Source organism: Gymnogyps californianus, chromosome 1 (genome assembly GCF_018139145.2).
Source record: "Gymnogyps californianus isolate 813 chromosome 1, ASM1813914v2, whole genome shotgun sequence".
NCBI classification, from domain to species: domain Eukaryota; kingdom Metazoa; phylum Chordata; class Aves; order Accipitriformes; family Cathartidae; genus Gymnogyps; species Gymnogyps californianus.
This window is the reverse complement of record NC_059471.1, coordinates 26327833-26342657: the sequence shown is the minus strand read 5'-3', so window position 1 is coordinate 26342657 and position 14825 is coordinate 26327833. Positions and strand designations below refer to the sequence as shown.

The following is a 14825-nucleotide window of genomic DNA, read 5'->3' as shown; positions in this document are numbered from 1 at the left end:
TGATCACTAGAAGTGACCTTTTAGTAAGCTGCAGCATAATTTCAAGCTTCTCATAAATACAAAGGTGTTCTGTCCTCAATAGACTATTCTGTACTTCTGCAGCTGCCTAAGTAATTACTTACTACTTAGCAGCAGTTCAGCTTTACAAACATGGTGGGTGTAAATGTTGTGCCCTAATCAGGTAGTACGTCAGAGCACAACCAGGAAGAGATTTCAGTGTCCTTCCTTTCCCTGCTGCAGCTCCCAAGTAATCCTATAGCACTTTTTATTAAGCCACTTTCCCCAATAGACAGCCTAAATCTTCCTTTTCCTGACTGAATCTGTACGACCCCTATCCACTGAAGACAATGAAAAATATACCCTGGCAATTAGTCCTTCTGAGAATTTTGCACTCTTGAATGCAGCAATTGTGTTCTCCAACTGACATAGTTTTGTTTCTTCTGAGAAATTAATTTATCCTGATCATTTCACTGTTCTCTGAGTTTTCCCGAATTTGCTGACATGTTCCAGTATCAAGATGTCCCAATTCTCCATATATTCTGCAACCATAAAACAATGTTTAAGATACCTAGAATATCAGTTCTCTCAGTTGTGTGCTCTCTGCCATGACTTAGTGCATTTAGTCCTGCTTGACACTGAAGAGGTTTTATGGGAAAGTTGACTCAAGCAGATCTTACTAAATTTCCAGGGAGTGGAATTTTTACAGTTGAGGTTCCTTTAGTGGCAGGTGCCTCTATAGTTCTGGGTGAGGAAGTAGCCTGCCCTCGTTTTCCAGAAAATGCTAAAAGCATGTTAGGTAGAAGTTTCATTAGACACTAACGGTTGATACTCCTTTCACAGCCCTTGTGCTGGTGTTCATAGGTGGCCGCGTGCAGGAGTTATAGCAATCACATGCCAGGATTCATTAGTGCTGTGACTTGGAGTGTGCAGGAGGGTCTTGGTCTGGGGCAAGGCTTGCCTTGCTGCTGTCTTGACATGTCTCTAAATGCCTAAAGTCTGACAACAGTAGAGTTAAGCTTTTGGGGGAAGAGAGAAAGGTAGGCAGGAGGTGGGGACAACAGGGAGAGGATTAGATTTGCCTGCCCAGCCATCTCTGGTAATTACCCACTACCAGGAACGATCACACTGTTTGCATTGTAGCTGAATTGTTTCTGAGTGATTTTTCTCGTGTCGTGCATATGTTAAAGTCCTACGTTGATATTGATACTGAGCAGTGAGGATGCAGCACTTACTTAACCTCTTGCAGCATCCTAACTCTCAAAAGTCAGCATCTGACTCACAAATGATATTAATTCTCTAAGGTTTATCAGGTCCTTGAAAGAAACGAACACTGGTTTAGAACAGTGCTTTGGAACCAGCCTTACCTGAGTTCTGACCCTGTCTCTGACATTGTCTGTGGCCTTAGTGTCTCTTGACCTTTCTACTTTTACCTTCTTGTCTGCCGAATGGAATGGGTAATTCCTTGTATCACAAGATTGCAATTAGGGTTATTTTCGTGGCATTTATAAAACACTTGCAAAATGCCATATGGGTCTTAGCCTTTCTGTTGCTAAAGACCCTCTACTTGCCTTCTGTAGCCTGTCTTTTGCTTGCAGCTCTGTAACACTTCACCTAAGTGGTCATGGCAGTATTTTTCCCTTGTTGTTCTTGTGCTGTTGCTTTCATGCCATTACTGTCATGGTCTTGCACCTGCAAACCCTGGTAGTGTTGTTACAGCAGGTTCTCCTGGCCACTGGTGTGAGAATCAGTCCTTTCCCCCCGACCCTTCTCCTACCCATGGGTTGTAGCTTTAGGTTTAGAGAAGCCTATAACAGGCCTGCCCAAAGCGGAGCAACTAATTGGGGAGGGGGGGCAGCATCTGCCCCGATCAATACATGCCCCAAGGCTAACAGCCTCATTAGCAGGAAAAAACAACAGGAGGGATGAGCAAGGCCTGACAAAAGCTATAGAGTTACTACAGGAAAAATATGGGGGGTGAAGGGGAACATGCTGCTCTGGAGAGGGCGCCCAGAGGAGGATGCACATCCGGAGCCGCCTTATTGCATCTCTTCCTGGCTCCTGGGAGAGCTTTCCCTTTCACCTCCCTCGTTCTCTCCTTTGGTTTTTCCTTTTCCCCAAAAGTAACTTTCGTACTTAGAGCTGATGTGTGCCATCAGTTATAGACCCTGCTGATAAATCTTTGTGTGTGTGAACCTGTCTCAGTGTCCTATGTGCAACACCAGTTATTTCTGTAAGTGCTTAAATATTCCTTATTATTCCCAAGGCATGCAAAGCCTACCTAACCGTCAACTGTCCAAGAGTTTAGGGTATGCTGAATACCTGTGATATTCTAGCATTTTTTTTGTTCTCTAGAGAGTCTTCCATGTTTTAATTGGAACATATTTCATAATTGCTGCTATTTAGCACGTTTATTTTGTCAAGTCATGGGATGTCTTTATAGCCATATAATAAACCCTAGAGAACAACTTCTCTGACTGTTGCCATCTGCACTGATCACAAGAGCAGCTTAGAAAATACTGACAGTCTTTATAGTAATAGGATACATATGGTGGCACACAATTATGTGTGGCTGCATTCAATTAGTGTTGTACAATTACACAGTTTTATTGCTTAGTTAAAACAGTGAAAGCACTACATAGTGGGTAATTTGCACTAATCCCCATTTCTTTAATTGCCCTTCAGTATTTAAATGCAATGGAACATATATAGTGTTTGTTCTGAATAACATGAGCGTTAAATTATCTTTCACATTCCTTGACTGGCAAGTAACATACCACAGCTTCACATTGGGCTCCTTTTTATATGGAGTTATAACAGGGTGAGGAAAAGTTACTTTCTTCAGTTTTACAAGTCAGCTGAAGTAGTTTTCCAAGGAAAGTAATTCCTGGAAACAGATGGGGCAAAATACTAGAAAATGCACAGTACTAAACCTTCTGCATTGGTAAATATTGCCAAACAAGCCTCTCCCGTAATTCATTTCTGGGATATATGAGTCATACAAGGTGCGGTCTGTTGAAGGAAGGAACTTATGAATGTTCATTAGGTTAACACAACTCAGAGGGCTTTGTAAAAGACAACCGCATGAAATAGAATATGAGATGCTAATTAGGCTGGATTCAGCTCTTGATGTCTAAGTGCACACTTTACATTTTTCAGCAAGTGAACATTTAAAGCTCTAGTCTCTAGCCTTTAATTAAAACTGTTGTTGAAATTAGATTTATTACTGCCATTTCAGAGAGCACTTTCTTTAGTTTCAGGAACCAGATGTATTTAACAATCTGTGTTTTTAATAAAACCATAATTGCTTTTTTTCCAGTGCTTTTCTATAAGCCTATCTTTTTTTCTGGCTTAGTAGCAGAGAAATGTGAATCCATAACAAATTGCTGGTCCTCCTAAAGATCCAGTTGTATTATTAAAAATAACATAAGGAAAGGAGAAGAATTTTGTGTATTCTGAATGTCTGCTTGTGGCTGTATCACCTGGTAGCAGGGATTCAGGACAGAGAGGGATTTTCTTTCTAGACGTGACTAACATTAACAAAGGAGAAACTGGGGGGAGGCTGTATAATATAACTAATTATTATGAGCTGTAGCACATCTGTAGCAAACAGTGGCAAGGGACTTCAAGATTTCATTTTTGCACCAAGTGAACTGTTCAAGGGCCCATTGTAGAATTTATTGTACTTTTGTAAGAAAAAATCTAGGATTTTCCTCTGCAAACAGTTGTAGATAAATGTGATTTCTAATGTAGGAGTAGCTGGTCAAGATGGGTATTAAGGTTGATTTTGGTTTTGATTGTGAAGTATCATATTTTCTATTCTTGCCCAGTGTTACTGCTAATTGTTGTCAGGATATCACTACTGGTGAGCCAGACTGCATGGAGCTTTGATTTGGGTTGCAAAATAAAGTGATGCGTATATACTTTTAAGAAGGCCTCCTGTAGACTGTTTCCATTTTTTGAGGTGCTGTTGTGTTAAACGGCATAAAATTGCATCATAAACAATTTCAAAATGGGAAGCAAGAACCCAAACCAGCAGCTGGATTAAAGAAAGGCTCAGAGTCTAGTGTTCAATTTAGATACATTTTAGTCTTTTTTGTTTTAAACATTTTTGGTAAGTTTTCAGTGTTTGCAGGTTTGGGGTTGTTCTTTTGCGTTGAGCCAGGTTTTAAAATTGTGTATTTTTTACTGATGTTTCTGGCTTTTTTCTTGTGACTATATCTTAATCTCCCCTTGCACCCATAAAAACCCATGAAAGATCGTGTTGCTGCTGTGAAGACCACGTTTTAAGACAGGTTTTTCAAGTATACTCATTAACAGCCCTGCCTATGTCCGTTGATGATGGTGGTAACATACCACTAAGACACTGATTGGTGTTTAACAGTCATGCAAGGAGAGGGCAGTGTTTCTAGGTGAAATAGTCCAGCCAGGTTTGCGTCTTGTGACTTCAAGACACAGAGAAGAATCTGTTGCTGCTATCAGTGCAGTCACTGTTGTATTATCTAAGAAGTTGAAATTCCTGTGCAAGCCCTTAAGCTCTGTGCAAGTAAAATGAATAAACTCAAAAACCCTATGCTGTGAATTGGCTGTCAGTGGGGAGTTAACCTAGGAACATCACTGCTGGAAGGTCAGACCTTTGCTTCTGGGCTTTAGCTTCTGGCAAGTAGTATGTCCCTTGTTGGCCAGATAGCAAGGTAAGTCTTTCCCAAACACCCTGAGTGCGTTCAAGGGAAGTTGTCCAAATTGTCTGTGAATTTTCAAAGCATGCAGAGAAGTATGTTGTAGGTAAGGAGGAGAAAAAAGACTATGAATTAGAAGGAACGTTTCAGGCAGATAGTAAAAGATGTCGTAGTTACCTTGATGGTATTGTGTTAAACCTTTGAATTTTCCTCCTGATTTAGGTTTATGAACACCAAGATGGAAGCAAGTCCCTGAAGCTAGGAGACTTTGGCCTAGCAACAATTGTGGATGGACCTCTATATACTGTTTGTGGGACCCCAACATATGTAGCTCCAGAAATCATTGCTGAAACAGGGTAAATCACTTCTAGTGATGATTCATTGATGTGTACACAGTGGAGCATGTTCTTGCCAGTGTGCCAGATAGTTCTTACAATTAAAATTTTTATGCTGCCTTTGCTTGAGTATGATGCAGAACCATGGCTCATAGAACCATTCAGTTGGAAGGGACTTCTGGAGGCTACCTTGTCCAAACCAGCTCAGAGCAGGGCCAGCTGTGGAGTTATATCAGGTTCCTCTGCCAGTTGTTGGCCTCAAACTTCTCAGCTTAACACTGAGTTACTAACTAGCCATTTGCAGCTACAATAAAAGTTATTCTTAAGCTGTCCCCAGAGACTGCTAACTACGTTCACTTAATTTTATTTTGTTATCACACACTGTCCTCTTCTTCTGATTTGTTCCACAGAGTAAATGCCTGCTGGCTTGAGCAGCCTGTGTCACCTTTGCAGGCTTCATGTTGGTAGGCATCACTGTCTGACTCAAGAATACAGCACAACGTCTTCTGTGCACTCCTACATTTCGATCTAATGTAGTTTTAAGATGTAAATGTAAAAAAGATTTGAAAGCGGAATTAGGATAGGTAGGTAGGACAGAGAAAGTTCAGATGAGAATACATAAGAAATTATTAATAATTCTGAAAATGTTTCCTCTGTTCTTGTACTGTAGTTCATAGGAGTCGGATGTCTCTAACCATGTCTCTCACACTTCTAGATATGGCTTGAAGGTGGACATCTGGGCAGCGGGTGTGATTACTTACATCCTGCTCTGTGGTTTTCCTCCGTTCCGTGGGTATGGACTGACCTATTCAACCATCCTTGTTCTGTGAATTGGTCCCTGTGCTGCTTTTGCATTAAGCACAGAGATTCCCACTGGAAAAAGTTCTCTGCTCGTAGGGTTTGTTTTTCCTGTGCTCTGCATAGTAATTTACACAAACCCCATAAATGTCTGTGATTTTACTGTAAAATCTCTGTCTCATGTTTGTTTATTTTAGTTTAAACTTCATTGCATTACAAAACAAGAGCCTCCATTACGGGTTCTGGGTGCCTTTGCCTGATGTTTAAAATACACAGTGAAATAAGCATCTTCTTTCATGGACCAAATACAACATATTTTGTGGTCGGTAAAAGGTAATTTAAATATAAGCCACTTAATAAGGACATGTGAGATCTTTTCTCCCCCTCAAAGCAATTGCAAAGTTGTTGACAATCCTAAAGACAAGCAGGTTACCTCAGAAAGAATGTACCAAATGCACTTTGTTTTATGATCTCACCATTCACACCCATGGTTGCATGCTTGGGGGGAATCAACAGCTTCCAAAAGCGTACTAAGGGATCGCCAATTAAAAGCAATTTCAAGAAGCCTATTGAAACCAGCTCTGGAAATAATTTCTTTGTGGGTTTTGTTGTTGTTTTTGTTTGGTTTTCACTTTACAGAAGTGGAGATGACCAAGAAGTGCTTTTTGATCAGATTTTGATGGGACAGGTGGATTTTCCATCTCCATATTGGGACAACGTTTCTGACTCTGCAAAGGTGGGTTTTATAGTTGATGATACTTTCTTCTCCAATATTATTCCCAGTGCCAGTATCTAATGCATGTTGTTCTTTCACAGTGCTGTATTTGACATGTCTCATACATCTCCTGCTACACCTATAAATTCCTCTGGGTCACCAAGTATGTTGTCGTTTCATCACTGTCTGTCTTAGACTCCAGGTGGTTCTGAAACGGACCCTGTCTCTATATGATGTCTCACACAACAGAGACACCAGCAGCCCTTACTAATCAAGAAAAATTTTAAGTAACTTTGCTTGACCTACACTTCTTAGCTTGAAAGCTCCCTGGGACTGTGCTTTATATGTACTTATGACGGGGACCAGGTACCAACCTCGAGCCTTTGAATATTGTATAATAATATCATAGGGAGGCTGTTTTCCCCTTATTAATCCCATTAGACAATATGCCTGTTGTTTCTTTCTGTCAAAGAACCAGGCCTCGCATTGCCTGTAACTCCTTATTGTTGTCAGTGTGGTGTGGTATGAAATACAGACTTATTCTGGCCACCAGTTCATGGGCTGTAGCCTCTTGGCACATGACACAAAGGAGGTAAAGCTTGAGGTGTGCTAAGGCAGATACAATCCTTTTCAGATACCGGTCCTGACAGAGTTCATTATATTTGCAGAGCAGATCAAGTTTTTTAACTCTCATTAGTGCACTGGAGCAACAGTTTAACTCACAGATTTTCTAGGTATCTGGCATTCACTATAGTCATGTGTATAAATAGAGAGAGAGAGAGATAATACTTACGTATATGTTAAAAAAACAAAAAAGCCAAAACCATAAAACTATTCATATGATCATGCTGTAGATAAGTGCTTAATTTTTGCCAGTTTACTTCTGTAGCCCGTAAGGCAAATCCAGGCAAAACTGTCTTCCTGTTTCTTTCAGTGTGACAGTGTTTAATTAATCACAGAACAAATATGGAATTTGGAGGTGAATACAGGTAGTGAGAGTAGCGTTCTACATTCTGAATCTCCATTCTTCAGAAAGTTACATGCTGCTTTTACAGATATGTGGAGGGTGATCAGGACTAGCGTTTTAGCCTGTTAACTAATGAGGTTAACGAATGAGATACAGTCATAGAGTTGGAAGAATTCTTCTAAACCACACCACTGTGTTGTAGCAGGCTTTATTTCATAGCATCATTAATGAGAACTCTGCAAGTCCTTTGCCAATGGTGTTCTCCTGTGAAACTCTTTCTTCCAAATAGTTCAGTCTAAAATTTCTGTTTTGAAGCATTAGCCTATTCATTTAACTTCTCCTTGTCACTAAGAATTATTAACTTTGGTCTTTGGTGATAGCCCTTTATTTGCTGTCATACTGCCATCCTGTTTTCTGTGCACTCCACTCACTGGTGGAATTAGATATGTTTATTTACATGCGAGTTGAAAACTAGGGAATTGCAGAGGAAATCAGAGGATGAAAAATAATGTTTTTAAGTGTTTTTTTTTAATATCTTCTATGTCATTTATACAAGAGCTTAAAGTAAAATTCTAGATTTGCTGGCTTTTTTCCTACAGAGGAGTTGGCTTTTTCTTAATGGGAAGCTAACCTAATTTCATGCGACCATCTGTTTTGTACATTACGTATTAAGTGCTTTTCTCTTAAACAGTGGCTACAGAACTGTAACTCAGAACTGTCTTCTAGCTTTTCAAGGTACTGTTAGATATTGATTTAAAAGTTCAACTTGAAGTTCAGCAGTTCATAGTTGTTCCTTTTTTTAATAATATATTTCTGCAGTTGGTAGTTCACTCTCCCTTTGAGCACTCTTACATAATCAGTTGAAGAGCACTTGAATTAAATGTTGATTTGTTCTTTAAAAATGTTCTTTAAATTTGACCCAGTATTCCATTTCTCAGGAACTTATCACAATGATGCTTCAAGTAGATGTAGATCTGCGATTCTCAGCCTTGCAAGTTCTTGAGCACCCATGGGTTAACGTAAGTATTTTCAGGCTTGTAGATGCTGCTTGTAATTTGGCACCTTTGAGCTCTTCTCTATCAAGTCCTTTCTATGCCCTTTTGGAGCCAGCACATTCTAAAAATGCCACAGATTTAACTGGAAATAAGCTGGGTTACAGGCTGGTTTAGTATATCATGTGTACCTTGGAGTATTCACTATTTTATGCATGCTCAGCTACATTTTCTCTGAAATATTTTGGGCCAGGTTTTCAACAAATCTCAACCACACTTGACAAATTTATACCTCTAACAATCAGCTTGCGGGTTCAGTGACACATTTTGCTCTCCTAAAATCAGATGCACTCAGAAATCTGACAGTCGTGATTAAGAGCTATTGAAATATAGTCCATAGTGTTAAGCCTACTTGATCCAGCATGAAACAGGGAAACCTTTAGAATCATATTTAGCTTCTGACGTTGAAATATACATATATTTATGTGCAGCCATATCCATTTAATCTGAGTTACCATGAAATAGCTATTTATGTATCCTGGCTTGTCTCTAAGCGACTGGACATTTGCCATAAAAGTGGTAATCAGTAAGGTGGCATATGGATAAATCTGGCAGAGAATAAAGAGATTTCTCTTTAATTAGTGTTGAGACAAGGACACTACTTAATATTTGTTAATTATTTCAGACTATTTAATATGTCTTAAAATATTTGGATGACAAGAAAGAAAAATTGGAGAAAATCCAGATTCAAATTCAGAAGGGAAGATTGAGAAAAGAAATACAATTGGGACAAGCAGAGAAAAAAAATTAAACGAAGAAAAAATAATGTTTCATTTTGTTTGTTGCAAGTTTGAGCGTGCAGTCCTCCCTGGAATACTATTAGGTCCCTCAGCTGCTGTATCAAAATCTTTTTCTCACTAAAACACTATTCTAAAAATTCAAATATACAGTAACCTCAAATGTTAATCTTTTTTTATGAAAGTGTCCTCCATATAGCCCAGAATAGTGGTGATCAGTTAAGTGTTTACCAAGTATATGCTTTAGTCTTGGAGGCTCCCTTATTGCCCAAACCATTTTTTTTTAAATTGTAAATGCTATTATCATGCAGAGCACTTCTGCAGTGTACGAAGAGTGCAAGGATCCAGGACAATGTCTGATGAAAATCTTTTCATTTTTAAGATGACATTCAAGCAGCTGAAATATTAATTTTCCTTGGTGCCAGATGCTGTCCTTGGACATAGTGTTCTGTCACAATTTATAATGACTTTTGGTGATTGAGGTGTCTCTCTGTCTCCATGGGAGGAGGACGGGTGGGGATTTCTGGAAGGCTGCTGAGGAGGAGATGGAAGTGACTGATCAGAAGCCGCAGAGGCGCTGATGTCACACGCGGTGTCAGTCTGCACACCGCTGCTGAGGTTACTGAAACATCACTTGTTTATACCACATAAGGATGTGGTCACTAATCTTCCTTTTTTTCGGAAAAATACATTGGAACTGTTAATGCTCCCCCCGGACACCTTTTTTTTTTTCTTCTTTTGGCTTCAGTTACACCACAATGTATTTTAGGAAGCCATTTTAGTGAGATGTATTAAGGAGAAGGGGTGCAGCTCTTTGTCAGTAACATGATGGTGATGGTGCCAGGTGACATGAGGGTCTGCTCCCTGCCCTCACTAGTGCCTGCTGATGGGGAGGGACGGGGACAGGGGCCGGGGGCTAAAGTCTTTTAAAACTCTAGAGCTTCACTAACCCAACCTGAGCTCTGGTTACTGAAGCACCCTGGCAAATTCCTGGGTTTCTGTGCAATAAGTTAAAATGTGGAGCCCTTTGCCAGAGGATGCTGTAGAGGCCAAGTATAAGTGGATTCAAAAGGGATTTTGATAGATTTTTGGAGGATGAGCCCATTGGTGCCTATTCAATATGGTGGTCTGGATACAGCTCTTGGCTCACAAAGTTCTTAAGTACTTGGTTGGCAGAAACTGGAGGATATACCAGGGAAAGTTCAAGATCTACTTGTCTTCGTTAAATGTGCTATTTCATAAACAGTGACTATGATGCACTGTTGGAAACAAGATACTGCGTTCAGTTCGCCTTTGGTCTAGTTCTGCTGCACTTCTCATAGTTTTATGCTGATTGTAATTCTTTGCAATCAAAACCTGTAGCGGTTCTGTCCATAAATAAGTGAAACAAATATTCCATGACAGTTCTGTAATTTCTTCTTTTCTGTCCAATTGCTGCTTTTAGCAACTGAAATGAATCAGTATTTTGTCTTCAGCAATACGCTAATGATAGTTCATAACGCAGATCAAAACCTCTTTCGAATTCTCTTATGTATCCTCCAGATATTTTTTCTGGAGGGAGAAGGGCCAGCACTGGGCCCAGTTCGGGAAAGTGCTTGAGCACATTCCAAATGTTACTCCTATTTCAAGGCATCACACATGGAAGCGCTTAATATTAGGCATAAAATTAACTAGATGGCACTAAAATCCTAGTTCACTTCAGGAGAAATAAGAACATGGCTGAGTTGAAACAGGTGCTTAAATGCTTTCATGAAAAAGGACACTTCCCTGAAGTGGGTCTGGGAAGTATGCAGCAGATAGCCTAGCAGGGACAGCCTGCTTGCGTACAGAGGCAGAATGATACGCTGGTGTCAGATCCGACCTCGCATCCCCATACCATCACCTGCCTGACCAGCTGCAAGTCTGTCACACAACCTCCCTGTACCTCATTTTCCCAGCTTCAGAACAGGGAATTAATATACTCATCCCTGTTTATAAAAGGCTCTGCGATCCATGTGTCATAATTACCTGAGCAATTTTCTGCAACTTTGTAAAATACTGTCTTTCAGAGAAGAAATGGCACATGGAGTTTTTACCTAACACTCCATTTTCCCAGATAACCTGTTTAAATACTTTTCCATGGCATCAAATTCTGGACCTCACTTTCCCTTTTCTTATTTCGGTTTTGAACCTATTCATAGAGTGGGAAACTTGCAGCTAAAGTACTGGGTAGGACAGCTGGCTTGAAAAGCAGGCATGTGTTTTCTTCAACAATTTTAAGAAACATTTTCTCTCTTTGATCAAACCTTTGATAGAAGTGTTGTAACTGCTTACACTGTATAAAACCATTTTGTAGATTGTAAATAACCATTCTACTTTATAGCTGCTTACTATGTGATTACTTGGTAAATTGCTGAGATTCCTGGAACGTGCTTTGACAGTTTCAGTAGGAGCCAACCCTCATTTCAGTTTCAGTTTTTGCTATAAAAATAGCTGGAATCCTCTTGGAAACTGCAAAACTTGTTATGGTCAGAGTCAGACCAGTAAAGCAGTTCCTATGTCAATAATACCCCAGCTGTTTTCAATTCAAAAAAACAAAACCTGAAAAGATGTTGGCTACGTGCCACTGCCACAGATGGAGATCTTGAATTCTAAATGCAATTCAGCAGCAGTTCCTTGCCCCCTCTATTTAGTTTATTTGGATTTGTCTCTCCTATGCAGTACACTTAGACCTGGAAACAAATCCATCAGTTTATCCTTCCCCTACAGGGACCCCAGCTCTTTCCTTTACCTGCTCAAATTCTTTGCAAAACCAAAGAATTATAAAAGAGCCTGGAAGCTTGAGGTCTGGCATTTTAAGCATTGATGATATAGATAACTTGAGCTATACTATACAAGTTACAGGACAAACCTACTCTCTTTCTGTTCTATAAGTAGTAAATATTTCCTAGTAGAGCATTGAGCAGTGAATGCTGAAAGGGATGGATTGCATTCTGTAAATCCTTCTCTGTTAAAATAATCAATATAAAATGTGGTGTGTTGTTGCTGGAGGAGGAAGATGGCACACACCAGCCTAAAAAGAATTAGGGAAACTGGAGCTTTTACATACTTCCTTAACCATGTGCAAATTTGTGTGCAAAAGAAATGAGTAACCAAGCAGTAAATAGTAATAAGCTGAACATTTGTAAGGAAGTTAATTTAAAAAGACATTTCTTATTTGGCAGCTGCACTACTTTTGATTACACCCTAGGACACTGCCCAAAGACAAATTTCCTTGTAATCCTTAAAGGAAACAGAGTCCAAAAGCTTTTCCAGCACTTCTATTTGCTCTAATTTTCTGCTGTTACTTATATAATGACCTATTCATCTGATGCTTTTAGACCTGGAAAGTAAAGCTCTTGTGAGTGGCTTGTGAAATGGATCTGAGTGCTTCAGGGCAGTAGGAGTCTGGGAATGCTGAACTTTGTTCCCTCTTTTTAACACTTCTTTTTTCTTTGAGTGGCAATGTCTCCTGCTATAGAGAACAATGCAAATATGAAAACAGTGTTTATTAATTACTCAAGTGATGCCAAGACCCTCTGCCTCTTTCTTTTTTAATTTTATTTTGATTTCTTGCAAATAGACCATGAAAGGTATTTTGTGGAGGCTGATCCCAAGCAATTTACATTGTCCATGTGAAAACTCAAATTCTGGACCAGAGTTTTCAAAATGTCAAAGGATTTTGCCTGCTCAACTTCTGAGACATGCTCAGGAGAGTGCTTCTTTCAGAGCATGAGTAGTCAACATTTTCTGAGCTCATGACCCTTTAAAGTTCCCAGAGTTGAGCACCAAAAATCACTAGTCATCTTTAAGAGATCTTGTCCTGACTGCTAAAGCTGAGATGAAATTCTGTGATCCTAACCTGCTGCAAGAAGTAGTTCCTATCGCAAAAGGTTAAAATAGGGGAAGGGAACAGTTAACCTCTTCGGGGGCTGACATCCTTCCTATTACAGCAACCTGATGAAATTCTTGTCAGCAATATTTAGCCTGTTCTCCAATTCTACAACTTACCCTGCTGATTCTGGTGAATCTGATGGGGTTTTTTTCACTTCTTGCCTTTTTAAACTGCAGAGCAACTTGGTTGTGTACGTAGTTAAACAGCTGTCATCTCTCACCCTCAATATCTATCTATTTTATTGTTGGCTGAAGTGATTCCAGGAGCCAGCTAATACATATGAGCTTATTTATAAAGCACATTGGAATTAAAAAAAAGATAACTGCAAAACATCAGGTAGCACCAACAGTAGTAAGAAAATTTAGTAACGATAGAGTGATTCCCATATATCCCTATGCTGCATCTTAAACTGAGCTGGAAGATATTTCATCTAAAAGCTGGAGCCCAAGCTATGTGTCTCTGGCACGTTGCCACTGGAACTGTGGGTGCGGTGCTTCACCAATAAAATATTACCACAGTCTTGGTAACTATTGTCTTCTCCGTAATTTAGTCTTTTGACAAGACAACATGAACATTTGGCAGGCTTTCATGTCAAGAAAGCCAAGAGAATGATTTCCCCCCCCCCGCCCCCAGTGAAGAAGAGTTCACTTTACAGACTAGCTTTCTTCTGGGAAAGGCAAGGTCAGCGGAAAGCAGGTTATTTTTAGGGGTCATATACCACCGAGCCAAGACTCCCCGGTGCTAGACAATAATCAGCTACTGGCTTGTATTGTTTTGTTTTGTGTTTTGCAGCTGTGTGCACTTGACCATATTTTGCCAGCTGAGACATTTTGTTAAGGGGTGAGTGAGGGATCTCTAAACACAAACTCCCCAAGCTAAATAAATAACAAACCCTAACCAACCTCCCTAAAATTCCCATATGCTCACTGAACTCATGATTTACTGCAGCAACTCTGTAACTCTTTAAGTGCACTCAGAATTGCTGCAAGGCCAGAAAAAAAAGTGTCTGTCATCTCTCTTTATTCTGATCTTGTCTCTTGTTTGCCTGTATTCTGCTAGGATTTCACTTAAGTGGAATTTAAGAACTTTTTAACTGTTGATAGCTACACATACCATGCAGTACCAGCTTGGGATGACCATTGCAGATGGCCAGTGACCTGATATCCTGCATATTCTGCCTATTCTGCATTTTGTTGCCTATTCTGCCTATTCTGCATATCGTTGCCTGAAATCCTGCATATTCTGCTAGCGGAGAAGTCTCACCGAGCGGTGGCTTTTTGCACTTTTTTCAGGCATAAGGATCTTATTTGCAATTTTGAAAAAAACTCCTTTCTTCTCTTGGGCTTGAATTCAACCTGCTGGCTTGCACAAAACTGCAGACTCCCTTCTTTCTGCTGGGGTTTCGCTTCAGCATCAAGGATGCCTGCGTGCCTAGGTGCAGATAGGCAGGTTTGCTCTGCAAAGTGGGATGTCTCAGCCGGGAGCAGGCACCTCCCGGCCCAGCTGCATGGCTTCTGGGCTGGAGCTCGTGCACAGCTGGCTCGCGTGGTGCACGCAACAGCAGAACATGTGTCTGCCTCTGCTTGGCCATGCAGTTGTGTGCCTACTTTTATCTCAGGTTAGCTCAAGTTG

General features: G+C 40.1%; 1 protein-coding gene across 1 annotated transcript in view; it reads left to right on the top strand.

The window, feature by feature from the left end:
* DCLK1 (doublecortin like kinase 1) overlaps positions 1-14825 on the top strand; it is a 251971-nt gene that overhangs the window by 220716 nt on the left and 16430 nt on the right. Inside the window, exons 12-15 of the mRNA XM_050905630.1 lie at positions 4899-5032; positions 5727-5804; positions 6449-6545; positions 8430-8510. Of these exons, the coding sequence (XP_050761587.1) occupies positions 4899-5032; positions 5727-5804; positions 6449-6545; positions 8430-8510 (390 nt within the window). The remainder of the gene's footprint in view (positions 1-4898; positions 5033-5726; positions 5805-6448; positions 6546-8429; positions 8511-14825) is intronic.